We start from the raw sequence: 15,083 nt of genomic DNA on the forward strand, positions 1-15,083 counted from the left end.
TTGATACCCAGTGGGTTTTTTTCAAAAGAAAAAAAAGGGGGGAATGGATAGATGGATGGATAAGGGGGGAAATAGCATAGCATGGTTGGAGTAGAATGGCATAACATCAATGGCATAGAAACAGGTCAGCATAGCATAACACGAGTGGAATGGGAGGTTAGGTTAAGTTCATGAATTGTTTGGCGATTGGTTAGTTGTAAGAAGAATAAATGACCTCTATCAAGTCTACCTAGCTAGTCCCCTTCTTCCCCTTCCATACTATGAAACCGCTCATGAGCGGATAAAGCGAATAAAGGGATGAAATGGCTACATAGGGGGCAATTTATGCCCTCGCCACTACCACCTGCGTCTCTCGGGTAGTCATGGTCCATCATGTCTTCTTCTTCAGACTGTCCATCGTTATTCCACGTGTTGTCTTCTTGGTCATCCCAAATGTCGTCGTCATCTTCAATGTGGAAGTAATCGTTAGAGGTAGTTGTTGGTATTCTCGAATCTTGCTCGTAGTCGCAGACGTCAAGAACGGGATCTTGTTGGTGGTTGATGTTGTCGTTGTCGTTGTCGTTGTCGTCGTTCTTGTTCCCTCTTGGGGGGGAGGTGATGTCACTATCCATATCCACCTCCTCCGCAACCATGTCGTCGTCTATGGTTTCTTCGATTCCAGGTTGTTGTGTTGTTTTTGCATCGTAGCCGGCCTGATCAGCAGCGGAATGATCATAAACAGTAAACTCCCTCGCGCTCGTAAACATGTCTTTGATATCCCTCCCTCCTCCTCCTCCTCCTCCTCCCCCGCTGCCCGATGTCTCCACAGAGTCCATGTTCGTCACACAAACGTTTAGCAACCCGATGCAATACCCTCTTCCTCTTGTCTTGTCTTTGGGGCCTCCGAGTGGGTTAAGTTCGCGAAACATGGGTAGTAACGTTTCCGTCACCAGTCGTTTGGTAACATGAATCTGCGCGGCCATCGCCGCCGTGTTTTCACCGTCGCCATTGCCCTTGCCCTCGCCGTTTCCGTTTCCTATCCCACCCCCGGCCCCGGCACTGAGACTACTGAAAACATACCCAGGCAGCCCCTGGCTCTTCGAAACCCTCCCATACCCATACCCATACCCTCTATTCTCCCTCGGTGGGTCCGTCGTCCTCGGTCTAGTCGTCAACCTCAGTGTCCTAGGCCTTGCCACCCACCTCTTTTTGTCGTCATCCCACAAATCAGTCCTCAGTCTTTTTAACAACGACTGAGTAATTTTGACCAGCTCTTGGCGTACTTGCTCGAGAGAAGTCAAGGGACTGGAGTGGTAAGTATCTTCGATGCTGATTTGCGTGGGGAGCGAGCGAGCGGGCTTGACGGGGAGCGGGTCGTGGCCGTGGAGGAGGGAGAGGATTTGTTTGCTGCCTGTTCCTTGGCCCCCTGGGAGTGGGGAGAGGAGGGAGTCGAGTTTTGAGGGGGTGAGAGGGGGGTTTTTGAGGAGGGAGAGGAGGTCGGCGATGGATATTTCTTTTGGGTTTATAGTCGAGTTTGAGTTTGAGTTTGAGTTTGAGTTTGGGGTGGGCTTAGACCCGGAGATGAAGAAATCGGAGAGGACAGCAGCCGTCTTCCCTCCGATCCCGGGTACTTTCCTCAGCTGGTGGCTTCCCATGAATCTTCTAACATTTTCCTCGCCGTCGGGCCCGCAAGATAAGAGGGTAGTCTGGTTCCGAGGTTTGTTCACGTTACCGACCAGCTTGGCGAGGAGTTTATTCGTTGATATCCCGCAGGCGGTGGTGTATCCTTCCTCTTCGATCTTCAGACGGAGGTAAAGAGCCAGATGGGAGGCGAGGACGAGTTTGGTCCTTATTAGCAGTTCGGCATCATCAGTCCCCTCGAGACCGAAGTGATCACGCCCATAAACACACCCGGCAAACCCCCTCCCATCAAACGCAAACCCCTTCTCCGGATCTTCTTTGTCTAAACAAAACCACGAATGCTCCAAATCATTCCGGTTCAGCAACTCAAGATTGTACTCAACCATATCACTCACGTCCATCCAGACTTCATCCAGCCCCAGTCTTTCGACCCTGTCGTTCCACGAGTACGAGCGCAGCAGGGCGTAAAGCCGCTTGGAAACGTCCCGGAAGGGAGTCAGGTCTTCGCCGTCGACGATGACCAGGTCCGGACAGATGGCCAGGGCGGAGGCGATGGACATGAGCTTCTTGACGCCGAGACGGCGCGCGGGGTAGTTGCATGTTGCTAGGAGGGACTTTTGGCGGATGCCGAGGGGGAGGGATTTGAGAGAGGGGGTTTTGTTTTCGAAGACCTTTGAAAGAAGTTAGTGAGGTGGTTAGGGGATATGGGGTGGAAAGGTGTACATGTTGTTGTGTTGTGGTGTCTTGAAGAACTGAAGGCTCTTTGTTTACATCATGGGTTGAAGAAAAAAGGGGCACGGGGGCAACATAAGGGGTTACGGTTACTGGGGTGAATAGGGGTGGTGGATTTACCTGGGCGTAGAAGCAATCGAGATCCTACAGACGAGATTCACATACAAAAGTCAGACCAGTTCTTGCACATATACATCCTTTTCAATGCATGATGGAAAGTAGGGAAGGAGGTTGTACAAAATGGAGGATGACCCGATCATCGTGTTTGGTTTTCAAGTTTTTCCTGGGATGATCCATTGCGGGAAGGCCGCATCACGTTGGTGATGCTTGTGGTATGATAAATGCCTTCACTTGTGATGAAGGGTCCATTTACCCCCAGTCTGTCCCATGTTTCGCAGTCTTCTTTTTCTCTCTCTTCAAAAAGCAAAAGGCAACATTCTGTGCCTTCTGCACTCTTCGTCGTTTTGGTATTTTGCGGGGAGATGGCCAAGCTTGCTTGCTAGGGTCCGGTAGCAGTTGGGCTTCACGAGTCGATGCGCCGTGAGTTGTCGTTTCGAAAGACGTGAAGTTGAATGGTGGTTGTTTGTCCCACGTTTTGGCGCGGTTTTTGGTGGTTGCAGCGGTCGAGACGGGATGTGACAACTGTAAAGAGTGGAGATTGTGGATCCTTAAGCGAAGTGCCCCACCGGTTATTTTGGATGTATTGCAATTGGCTCCCGGTAATCAAGATTGCACAGACCAGTCCCGAATGAGCGGATGGGAGGGTGACACCAAGATTGACTTTGATTGCCCGCCGTGACACCTAGCGAATGGCGGCGACCACAGCGCTTGCAAGGCGGCCAGGGAGCGGTCCCCGATCACTGTGATGATCATCCTTTGTAGCGTGAATTAGGCGACCCATAAACCCAAATGGGAGGGACCCTCACCCCAAATGGGAAATTTCAATCTTGAGCCCACGGGCCCATCCCAGCACTCGCCAGCATGCCAATGATGACGGGAAATGTGAGCCTTTCTCTCATGAGGAATGGGCAAGAGCAAAGAGAGATGGAGGTGTGGGAAGTATCAATCTCCCTTTTTGCACTCTAGCCTCCAAGGCTGTTTCCCAGTCCTCATCTCATCTCACCTTCTCTTCCATCTCAACCCCCTTCCCAGTTTCCATCCGATCATTGTATACCTTCTACACAATGTCGTCCTCAGTCTAGATCACGAACCTTGTCTCCCTGACTGGGCTGGATAGGGCATCACGATATTTCCACTTTTGGCCGCATTTCGACCTCATCGGCCTGAGCTAAGACTGCAGACTTTGAACCAACCCTCAAGCCTTACCCCAGTCGTCATCCAGGGCAGGAAGACCTTTCCCCGCCAAAGCCAATTCAATTCCAATCACTCTTTCGCTCTCCCTCTCTCTGTCCCGGGCCTCTCTTTCTCTTTCTTTTTGCTACTGCAATTTCTTCTCTCCGGCTCGTTCCCTCACTGTAAGACTGACCGGACCATCTCAATCTGGTTGAACTTTGCTTGCTCGAGCAAAGGTTCTTTGCGGTGTGTGCGCTGTTTGTGTGTTTTTGTGCAAAGATGCTAACAAAGTCAAATCTTGCAGCGTTACCGCGGGAACGTTCACAAACAAGGCAACATCCACACATTGCACTGACCCCGGCCGACTTGGAAGTTCGGACGGAAAGCTCAGACTTTCCCAATCGTCTACGCTACTTCCGTCATCATTATCGCTTCTCTTACAACCCGCCTTGGCTGCTCAGCTCGAGCTTGGAGATCAAGGCACCATTGGTCCTCCTCCTCGCCGCTTACCAAGGGGTACCTCATCACTACACACGCAAAAAGATTTTGGAATATCTTTCACCATACCGACGACGACAACAACGAGAAAGTTTCCAGTCAAGTTATCATTATCAATCTTTCACCGCACGGTCGATTCCTTAGCAATCCACCGCCGAGGCCGACTTCAGCTATACACCACCGATATCGAGGACGACTTGCTGGCTCATGTTCTCCTAATCCATCTCGGACTTCAAGACATACTAACCCCAGTCCGCCTCCCCAACGGCCAATGGCTACGAGATGGCATCCACTCCCTCGAATCGACACAAGCTTACGCCCGCCAGCTCTCCTTTTGTCACCAGGACTTCTAGGTCCCCGGGTCCTCAACGGTCCCGCACCCTCAATGAGACTTGTTTGTCCCTCAGGCGTGTCATAGGCACCACTTGCTCCTCGCCCACCGGTTTTGATTCCGTTCACTCGTCTTTCGCCTACATTGCTGGCGGAGCTGTTGTGGTTGTTGACGTATCCGGCGAGCATTATTCCCAACGCTTTTACCGAGCCCGTCCCTCGGCAGTCCCCGTCTTTGCGCTTTCTCCCGTCTCCCACACTACCGCAGCGAATTCGAATCCGACACCGAAAGCCAATGACAGTAGGAACAGGACTACCGCTTCACAGAGGGAATCGGCCTATCAGACAGCAGACTCATCACAGACTTGGACAAGTCGCGAGCGCATAAAGGCTGCCACTTGCCTTGGCCTCAGCCGCGATGGACGATACCTGGCCGTCGGCGAAACAGGCTATGCTCCCCGCGTACTCATCTTCAACCTCCAAGATGCCTCTTCCGATACTCCATTGGTATCCATCAGTGAACACGCATTTGGAGTCAAAGCGGTAGCATGGTCACCAGACACAAGGTTTTTGGCCTCTCTAGGCGCTGCCAACGATGGGTTCCTCTATATATGGAAGATCGACACAAGAACTGGCGCTGCCAGGCTCTTTCAGCAAAACCGCTGTACATCTCACGTCAAGGGCATGGTGTGGATGGGCAACAATTTGATAACACTGGGTGTCCGTCACATCAAGGTCTGGAGGGTTGAAGAACCACCGCCCATCTCTCCGATGAAATCGAAATTTCCCCAACAGGAGGCGGCCTGCTCAGCTGCCCAACTGGCCCAGAAACCATTACCTGGCCGAAATATTCTGTTGGGTTCCATGCTAGACGCCACCTTCAGCTGCGCTCTTGCACTTGATGAAAACAGGGCCATCATCTGCTCAGAAACGGGCAGTGTGTGCCTTTTGGACGATACAAACAAGCAAATGAAACTAACACGACTGCTGGACCTAAACTTCCCCGTTAGCTGCATATCGATGAGGAAAGAGACCCTTTACATTGGTGGGAAAGATGGTCAGCTAGCAACCCTCGCACTCGATGGTGTCTTGGAAGGCACCCCTGATCCCGTCATTCACAATCCTCATACATCTGACGGCCTCGTCGCCCTGGGTTTCCTCGCCGAAAACTTCGTAACGATCGACAACCGCCGCACAATCAACATTTGGAGTCCTGATCATATTCCAGCCGTTTCATCCGACGATCCTCACCACATTCCGATACCTGGCGCCGGCGACATTGTTGGAATACAAGAGCTTCCTGGATCCAATGGTGCGGACGCATCCTTCGTCACTTGGTCAGCATCTGGAAGGATCAATACGTGGCACATGGATGGCCTGATCAAGTTAACACTTGACGTTCCCGTGGACCAGGTAGAGAACAACATCGATGGCGAGCAACCGGTCAATCAGCTAGTGGTGGTGAGAGCCACGAAAGATGGAAGTCTCTTTGCTGTGGGAGACAAGCTCGGCGTCCTTCGCATCATTGACGCCTCTACGAGAGCTTGTTTACTCGAAACGAAGGCACATTCTTCCGATTGCCAGGATATCACCATCTTTGAGGACGAATCAAAGCTCCTTATCGCATCCTGCGGCAGAGACCGTACAGCGCAATTGTTCCACCGAACATCCTCCGGTGCATTTGAGCACTTTCAGACATTGGAGTTTAGTGCCAAGGTCGTTCAGGTCTTGATTCCCTCCCGCGACAAAGTTCTTACTTGCTCGCTGGACCGTACCCTTCAGATCCACGATTTGGTTACGAAAGAGAGTGACCCTGATGTCATGGCAGCCATTCCTTCAAGGGTCATTACGCTACGGGCTTCGCCATCCTCAATGGTGGTAACGCCTCTTGAAAAGTCAATTTTTGTATCACTTTTGGATCGCTCAGTCTGTCATTTTGATTACAACAACGGACGACTCTTGAACTCGTTCAAATGCAACGACGAAGGAGGGTCTGAGACCGTTATCTTGGAATCGCTACGATATGGCCAAACAACGACGGGGGATATGGGCTTCTTGCTTGGCATCTCCAACACAGACAAATCTATCCGGGTATACGACGCTCAATCGGGGGCCTTCATGGGCCGTGAATGGGGTCATACGGAAGCCATTAACGGTGTGGTGATGGTTGAGGGTGAGCAAGCTGGCAGGAAGATTATCAGTGTTGGAGAAGATGGGACCATCATGGTCTGGGGGCTGGATATACAGTTTCCATCGACTGGCTCCAGGAACCGCGATCCTTCTCCCGATAAGACCACCAGCACAACTGCGCGCAGTCGACCACCACTCAGGAGGGTATTATCAAAAGCCGAGCTAGCCGAATTTCAACGACCATCTTCATCGCATGCCGGCAGCAACAGACAGCGTCGCCTCTCACCCAGTCGAGCACAATTTCAACGACCATCTTCATCGCATGCCGGCAGCAGCAGACAGCGTCACCTCTCACCCAGTCGAGCACAATCTCGGCGTTCCTCTCAACAGCACACAGTGACTTCCACGACACGCACACCGGTAACATCAGGGAAGCGGATAAGCCCCGACGGTACTGGGTCTATCCGAATCAAGCGCAACGCTCTACGCCGGACGTCTTCAGGAGCAGGTAGCATATCCGAAAGCCCGCCTTCCGAGGACAACGGTATATACCGTCGTTGCGCGTCTCCCCCACCCATCAACGGCGGCGTAACACGTACAGCATCCTCCACCATCCGCTCATCCGCCCGCAAGAAGACCAGCCTGTCGAACCTCCGAAGCAACACCGCCCCCAGTACATCCGCGGGGGGGCCTAGCAGCGCCGCCACTGGCTACGGCTTCGGATCCCTCAGCGCAGCCACCGAGCAGACCTGCCGCCAACTACGAGCCTACCGCAAGAAGCTGGCAAGCTCGGACGCTATCAGCGGCGACATCCTCGCCGAACTCGATGCCGAACTGCGACTTACGGCGGCCGCCCTCGGCGAGCGGGCGATTCGTAGCCGGAGCAGGAGGCCTCATCTCCAGAATCACCATGGTCACAGTTACTGCGGCCACGACAGAGACAGAGAGAAGGCGCTCAGCGAGAGCATGCTCGCCAACCTGCTGGACCAGTATAGTGAACGGTTGGTCAGCATGCTAGATGAGAAGCTGCGGATGAGGCTGCTGAGCGAGGAGGAGAGGGAGGCGATGATCAGCAGTGCAAGGCAGAGTCAGAGGCCGAGGACGTCGGGAGAAGGGTCAACGAGCTCCGGGGCGTCGGGCGTTACGGAGGGGAGGAGTGAGAGTAGCTCGGTTGGGAGCACGATCATGTGCATCGATGGTGATGGGATGATGATGGAAGAAAAAGATGGGGGAGAAGCTGATGGGGAGACCGAGAGTGAATTTGGTTGTGAGGGAGGGGCAGATACTGAGGCGGAGGATTTCTGTGGGGACGGAGAAAGGAGGAGGGAGAGTGGTGAGTTGAATGAGAGGATGTTGGGGTTGGATTTGCATCGTTAGGTGATGCTGCAGGAAGAAATTTGAAAGGCATCATCAATAGAACGGATGGGTTGGGAAGGAAGAGAGAAAGCCGGAAAAAGGAGAAAGACGGAAATAAAGGAGGGAAGCCAACAGGAACCAGAAAAGCAAAGTGGATAAGATACCCCCTTCTGAACAATATCTCTTTTTCTTTATCACGACTTTGAGGAACAAACAAACAAACAACACTTTCAGGATCTGTATAACCTAACCTAACCCACATGGGCGAGCCTCGCTCTTCTCTTTTTGTCAAAACTTTTGTATCAACAGATTGGAGAGAATCATTGAGACTGCATTTTGCATTGGAGTGGCATTGTGCATTATCCGGGGGTGGAGGACTGGGGCAGTATACCTATACCCTTACTTTAGACATGCATTTATTTTGTCTCTGGCGAGTGGAAGGCGGGGGGAGAGGGGGCAAGGAGTGATAGAAGGAAGTGCTTTAAACTCACTCTTCGAGGCGTTGTTACTTATTGGTACGTACGTAGCTTGAATGGAAAAGAAAAAAAAAGTTAACTCGCATAAGTAAACACAGTAATCACAAATTACACAAACTGTTTGGGGCCATCCTCCTTTCCGAACGAGCGTCTTCATCTCGAACGACATGCCTTACAAAACTGTTATTGCACATGTAGGAGGAGCATTTGAGGACACCAACCACCGTTTAAAGTAACTTTTTGCATTGCTGAGATGCTGCTACCTAGGTACGCTTTTCTATAAGAGCTCTGTGATTCTGAGCTTAAAAAAAAAAAAAAAAAAAAAAAGGAAGAAAAGAAAAGTAAATGAGAGGGGAAAAAAAAAAGTAAAACGGGGATTTAAAGAAGAATGAGTGTAAAATGGAAAAAAAATCCATACTGGCGCTGCTGTCTTGATTGCTATCTCGGCCATGGCTTCAGTTTGTTCAGTCTGTTCAGTCTGTTCGGTCTGCTCAGTCAAAGATGGGTTTGCCGTTTCATGATGTCCAGTAATCAATCATACATACGGCGCAAGCAATAGTAGCTACAGTGGTGTTTGGCTCATTGAAGGATAGATGCAATACGCATGTATTTGTCTCTGTTTACCTTTCTCACCTTCTCCTATCTTCTCTGATGCCACCAATGCCGATGATGATGATGATGCAAGTTTTTCTCTTTCCCCTTTTTTCCCCCTTCCTTCCGGTCCAGTCTGGCCAGGATGGATATGCAAGATAACCAAAAAAAAAAATTCAACACCCCCGTATCCCTTATAGAGAAACCCACCTTTCACATAACATTCTCTCATCATCACACACACCAACCAAGCATAACATCATCTTTCATAACCCCCCCCCTCTCTCTCACTTCAACCCAAACCCTTCACTCTCCAACACCGCCGTCCACAAAAACTTCCTCAACCGCTCCCGACTCCCATACTTCCACAGCGCCAACGAATTAAAGCACGTCCTGGCCGTCGGATACCGCCCGCAATCCTCGCCCAGACACGCAATCCGTATCGACAGCGCCGCCGCCCCTCCCGCCGGGATCCTGTCACTTCCCGTGATAAACAGCAACAGCTTCCTTTGATCCGCGGGGGACGCCTCCTCGAAAAGTTCCCAGAACCACCTAACCCTCGGCTCGTTCTCCACGGGATTCTTGGTTCCCCAGTTATCGTAGGTAGCAGCCGACTTGAGCGCCGAGATATCCAGACTTTCATCCGAGCCTCGGACCAGCAGCTCGATCTCCTCGGGCCGGAAGAGTGATAAGGCGTTGCCGCCGCAGACGGTGTAGAAGCCGCGCTTGAAGGGCTCGAACTGGCGCGTCACAGCCGTGTCGAGCAGGTAGCGCACGTACAGGTCGACGTACTCGCGGCGGTTGGCGTTGGTGACGGGGCGGCGTTCGCCGTTGGGGCAGAGGGCGACGCGCTCGGTGGATCCGTAGCGCTCGATGTCGACGACGAAGTCGAGGCAGAAGGTCGATTCGACGTCGCCGTCGTACTCGAGGAGCTGGCGGAGGCCGCTGGCGAGGCGGGGTCGGTATTCGGCGAGGTCGTCGAGACTGTAGGTCATGGGTTGGCGAGGCTGGGACGTGGCTAGCGTGGGAGGTGGTGCGGCCATGAGGAGTTTGCGGAATGCGAAGGGGGGTAGGGCGACGTCGAGGATGGTGGAGTTGTAAATGGCTAGACCGAAGACGACGCCGACTAGGAAGTATTGCTCGGATGGCTCGAGAGAGGCGGGGTTGAAGTAGCAGTATTGGGAGTCCTCGTCGTAGACAAACATCCCTAAAACAATGGTTAGAACGAGTAGAGTTACTTGTCAACCGAGGGAAACTTACCATGATCGGGATTAAAGACCTCACGGACGAGGAGCAAGAACCACTCTTTCCGCAACCCGCCAGCGTCAATGCCCTCTTCTCCCTTGAAATTGATTTTCAACCCCTTCTTGATGTCCTCCCCGCCGCTACCAATCACCTCGCTCACAGCCTTGAGACTGTCATCCACCAGGCAATCCCGGCGGACATCCAGCACGAGGTGCTGCTGAATGATACGATGGGTTAAGATGCTGTTGAAAAAGGCGTCTCTCGCCTTGTCCTCCATCTGGCGCCTCGCGTCATACTCGAGAATTTGGATCTTGGCGCCTATGCTGAGAAGGAAAGGAAACTGACAGAATGCAAACTTTCCCTTTTTCGTCTCCCATGTTTCAAAGTCTGCCACGAGATCGGAGTCGTCGAGAAGGGTGGTGTAGAAATCGCTTGTGGCAAGAATTTGCCCACGCATCTGGACTCGATCCCTTGTGCTCGCAGCCGGTCCCTCCGTGCGATTGGCTAGGCTGCGTTGAGAGTGGCTCGTGTTGTTGGCTGCGAAAATCCACGCGAGGACTTGCGCCGATGCCTTGATTTGCCAGTCGTCATTGTATATCTTCTTCTTTTCTTTCTGCTTCTTTCCTGATGCCTGTGATGATCCCAATGCGGCATGAAGTGATGCCGCAGACCTGCCAGCGTTCAGACTCGGGATCAAACCGGCGGTAATATCCACTTTGGCATCGTACTTCTTCTCGTTCTGTCGGTTCAGTCGAAAAGCTAGGAAGCTAGAAATGAGATCCTTTGTCTTTATGAAAAGCGGTTCCGGGTACCTCGCAAGCCAGTTGACAAGATGATTGTGACACTCGTTGGGAGTGTTAGACAGCAGACCAACGATACGTTTGATGATTCCGGAATGCCTTCCAGAGGATGGGCCGCCCTGACTAGACCAGAACGAGTCCATATGCCTGAACTCACCAGGGTATGGCTTATAATAGGTATGAAGCAGTGGGTTAGCGGCAAGAATCAGAATAAACCGTAGCTCATGAGGCGCAGTGATCGGGCGTCCGGGTCGTTTCATAATCGTCTCGCTAGCCTTCAAAAGCGACCTATGGACATGGTCCTGTCCCACAAGCAGCTGTGCTTCGATCTCCTTCAGCGCTTCGGGAGGCACAGCAAGTGTTGAATCCTCGCTCACAAGCTCATCGTAGACCAGAGGCCACGACCGAACAGCATCAAGCACTGTCGTATACCACTCTTCTAGCTCCGTCCAGTCGATGCGAGGACTCCTTGGGCTTACTGCAGACGCGCCGCGATCGCTCCGGTTAGACGATGATCTCGCTGGTACCACTTCTTCATGTCCTCCCGTCCACCAGAGACCATTCTCAGCAAAGTCCCCTAGCAAGAGCATTTTGGCGTCCAATTCAAAAAAGGACTGATCTGCAGTTACTGAGTCTTTCCGGGCCTCGCGTTGGGGCATAGGCGGGGGTTGGGGTCGGGGCTGAGGTTGCGATTGCGTTGGCCGACGTCGACGCTCTGGTTCGCCAGTAGGTCTAGGCTGGTAAGCCGGGCGAGTCGTCGAAAACGAAGTATTCAGACATTGGTATGATGTGAAGCAGCTGACTATATAGTCTTCAAGCCGTTTAAACATCCGCCTGGAATCTGTTTCAGGGGTTGCGATATGTGGGCTCGCTTGAGGAAGAGCTGCTTGAGGGCCGAGATCAGGAAGCGCCGGTCGCTTTTCGGGATATGACGACGAGTATGACCGAGGCGTTCCATTAGAACGCCGTTGGGGGTTCAGACAAGTGTTTGGGACCATCAACCCATCACGCTGCGGCTGGGGACTCACGCCTGCCGCCCTGTTCGCCAGCGGTCCCCTTCCTGGGCTCCTTGGGGGTGAGAGCGGACTTTCATGCTGATCTCTAGAAGGAACCTTTGCCAAGGTAAAATAAGAGTCTGGCTGCACATCTGCTTGCCGGCCTAATTTTGAGCGTAGAGCAGACGAAAGAAAGGAACGCAAACATTGTGAAGCCAGTGACTTTGTATGACCCAAGGAAACTGGTTTTTCTAGGCAGGTATTAGCGAGGAAAAGAGTCGTATCAAATAGAGAGTTTCTTACCATAAGAGAAGACTCGCTCTTCCGCTGCGGGAGGTGAGTTCCGGGAAGCATCCCGTCTGGGGCCCTGCCCTTGCCCCTGACCTGAACTGGATGGCTGTAGGTCGTTGATGGTCAAGCAAATGGTGCACTTGAAAACAGTGAGCTCCTTAGGCCATCGCACCAAGGAACCACATGTCATGCAACTTCCCGTGCCGTAGTCCTTGTTACCCGTGGAGGGAACATTCCTATGACCTCGCACAGATTTAATGGTACCGAGCTTGGGCGCATAACCGGCTTCGTCTACCGTTTCTGCCTCGGAATCGCCAGCATGCATCTGATAGGGCTTCTTTTTCTTGCTCGAGAACAGAGACGGGAAGGGATGGCTCATGGAGCGTCGGTGGGCTTGTGGTCTCTGAGGAGGACGGGCACCTGAAGAGCGGAAATCCTCGTCAGAGTCGCTGGAATCGTGGGCGTTGGTGTTGCTGCCTGTGTTGGCCGTGATGCGCAAGTTGTTCAAGACAGGGAGGTCAGGGACTCTGGTGGCACTTCGAAATCGACCGGCGGTCGTGGCAGCATGAGGACGGCGAATTGGTGGCCGGTTTACGCTCACGTTGTTAGCATTCACGTTTCCGTTGCCGTTGTTGTAGTTCAGGTTCAAGTTGTTTGTGGTGGTGATAGCAGAGCTGCTCGACGGAGGTCCAAAGGCACGGTGCGACTGCGGAAACGGGTGCGGGTGCCACTGCGGATGCTGTTGTTGCTGCTGCTGCGAGGATCCCTGTGCCGGCGGCCCCTGTGGATGCTGAAGCGGACGTTGAAGCGGATGCTGGAGCTGGTGCGGGAGCGGCTGCGAATTGGCGTGGGAATCCACTCGAGGTCTGCCGGGAAAAGGCCCCAAAGGCCAAGAGGGCGAAGTGGTCGAGACGGCCGTTGGAGGGGGCATGGAGGTGGTGTTGATATTCATGGCAGTACCTTCCCGTGTAGACCGTGCTGGGGCGGTATAGGTGGCCATCTTGACAATCGAGCTTTCCAAGAATTCTGTTAAGTCTGTGTGTCTGCGTCCTTCAAGGAGGAAAAATAAGTAGTGTAGTAGATGATGGTGGCAACCACAACTCGGTTAGGAAATCATTCAGTGACAGTGGCAACGTAATGTAGACCAATGGCACCTTCACCAGGGGCTAGGCCTGTAGCCAGTAATGAATGAGCTCAGCTAAGAAGAAGTGGAAGTAGTGATCCAGCTGAATGGAAAAATGGATGTCCTAGGAGGAACCCAAAGTAGAAAGGGAACAGAAAGGATGCCTTCTGTATGGTTCCAAATGATAGAAGTATTGTTTGGTTGTCCGTAGCGGCTTCCAATTTGTCTGATACGCGGTTTATGGCGAATGAGATGGAACCCGTCGACACCAGAGTTCGGACCACAAGGGAGAGATTGAAGGCTAGACTGAAGCGATGACAGTCATGGCATGGCGGATCGGATCGAAAGAGCGTGTACTTGGGTTGTAGCGCGTGGTTCGTCAAAACTTCAGACGAAAGGTAAGGAAACTAGCTCTAGCTTTCACCTGTCTGGTTTTGCATTGGCTAACCTTGACGGCTGGCTAGAATCGCGGTTATGGTCGGAAGCGTGAAGCGAGTATATCGCAGCGCGAGTTGCTGAACCCAAAGGCAATGATCGGACTGGATCGAGTGGGAGATGTTGGCTGGCGAACAAAGGTGTTTGTCGGGTCACAAGACGGATGGAGGAAAGATGGACTCGGAGACGGTTTCGAATCAGGTAATCTGTCATGGACGAGGAGACTCAACGAAGGACTGAGGCGGTGCTGCCATCAAGAATAAGCACAGGTAGAGGTTTCAAGACGTTCGGGTTAAAAGAGTAGCCGTGATGTTACACTCTCAGAAAAAAGCAAATGTGGTGCTAGGTAGCCAGCCCTGAGAGGTGACGGTTGGATGCCCGGGCTGCAGATGCACAGCCTGCCTTAACCAAACGTCAAATAAGGTACTTGCATTTCTGTTAGCGGATCATCGACACTTGTGCGAGCCAAGAAAGACAAGAATGGAACAACAAGCTTTAACGCCGGCATGTCAGTCGACGTCAGGGGTACTTGTCACCTCCTCACTCTTGTCACCACCGGATACGCACAGTCCGGTCAGGTACATGATCCAGCAGGATCACCACAGCACCAGTTCTCCGTCAACGTTACTTGTGAGATGACAGGGCCATAACCGAAGGAAGCGTCACGCGGAAACGCGGGGGCCAAGACCAATGTTGGTGTAAAAGTCCATATAGGTCAAGTCCCAGCTCAGCCAGCCTGGGACAGCCCCCGTCCCAAAGGGGGTTTCAGAGAAATGGTGATTGAGATTACGACGGGCGGTCCCTTTATCGCCCATCCAAATCATGTCAACATTGAGATCGATTCTCCGTTCCATCAGTTCACCTGCACGGAGCTTAAGCAACCCACCATCAAGAACAAGCCCAGGACGGGAGTTTCCTTTTCGAGCACTGCACCCATGACTAGCGATGGTTACCTTGGGGTTGGAGATGCATGTTAAGGCGCCAAGTTGGATGGGACCCTGAATACGAGGACAAGGGTCCCTGTGAATCAGTTGATCACCAGCCAAATCCGGTTCCTCTGCCCCTGTCACCATCGGTTACCATAGCACGCTGCACTAACAGCATGTGCCGAGCTGGAAGTTCCTCCTTTCGTCTTGTTGTCTGCTTGTGCAACAACATCAAGCCGTTC

General features: G+C 52.5%; 4 protein-coding genes across 4 annotated transcripts; 1 reads left to right on the top strand and 3 right to left on the bottom strand.

Moving 5' to 3' along the window:
- Nucleotides 1–38: 38 nt before the first annotated feature.
- Nucleotides 39–2,951, bottom strand: B0H65DRAFT_524612 (uncharacterized protein). Its single transcript, XM_062828821.1, has 3 exons — nucleotides 2,590–2,951; nucleotides 2,473–2,496; nucleotides 39–2,291 (listed from the first exon to the last, which is right to left on the bottom strand). The coding sequence occupies exons 1-3, from the start codon at nucleotides 2,647–2,649 to the stop codon at nucleotides 234–236; spliced, it is 2,142 nt and encodes a 713-aa protein (XP_062681677.1). The 5' UTR covers nucleotides 2,650–2,951; the 3' UTR covers nucleotides 39–233.
- Nucleotides 2,952–4,019: 1,068 nt separating this feature from the next.
- On the top strand, nucleotides 4,020–8,100 carry B0H65DRAFT_194157 (WD40-repeat-containing domain protein). Its single transcript, XM_062821686.1, has one exon. The coding sequence runs from the start codon at nucleotides 4,426–4,428 to the stop codon at nucleotides 7,978–7,980; it is 3,555 nt and encodes a 1,184-aa protein (XP_062681678.1). The 5' UTR covers nucleotides 4,020–4,425; the 3' UTR covers nucleotides 7,981–8,100.
- A 1,169-nt stretch (nucleotides 8,101–9,269) lies between these two features.
- B0H65DRAFT_194173 (uncharacterized protein) lies at nucleotides 9,270–13,628 on the bottom strand. The gene is made up of 3 exons (XM_062821687.1): nucleotides 12,370–13,628; nucleotides 10,287–12,317; nucleotides 9,270–10,233 (listed from the first exon to the last, which is right to left on the bottom strand). Exons 1-3 carry the CDS (start codon nucleotides 13,355–13,357, stop codon nucleotides 9,314–9,316), a joined length of 3,939 nt encoding a protein of 1,312 aa, XP_062681679.1. The 5' UTR covers nucleotides 13,358–13,628; the 3' UTR covers nucleotides 9,270–9,313.
- Nucleotides 13,629–14,577: 949 nt separating this feature from the next.
- On the bottom strand, nucleotides 14,578–14,988 carry B0H65DRAFT_442508 (uncharacterized protein; the record flags this gene model as incomplete). The annotated part of the gene is made up of 1 exon (XM_062825579.1): nucleotides 14,578–14,988. One exon carries the CDS (start codon nucleotides 14,986–14,988, stop codon nucleotides 14,578–14,580), a length of 411 nt encoding a protein of 136 aa, XP_062681680.1.
- Between the last annotated feature and the right edge of the window lie 95 nt (nucleotides 14,989–15,083).

This window comes from Neurospora tetraspora (assembly GCF_033439725.1).
Source record: "Neurospora tetraspora strain CBS 560.94 chromosome Unknown B0H65scaffold_4, whole genome shotgun sequence".
NCBI classification, from domain to species: domain Eukaryota; kingdom Fungi; phylum Ascomycota; class Sordariomycetes; order Sordariales; family Sordariaceae; genus Neurospora; species Neurospora tetraspora.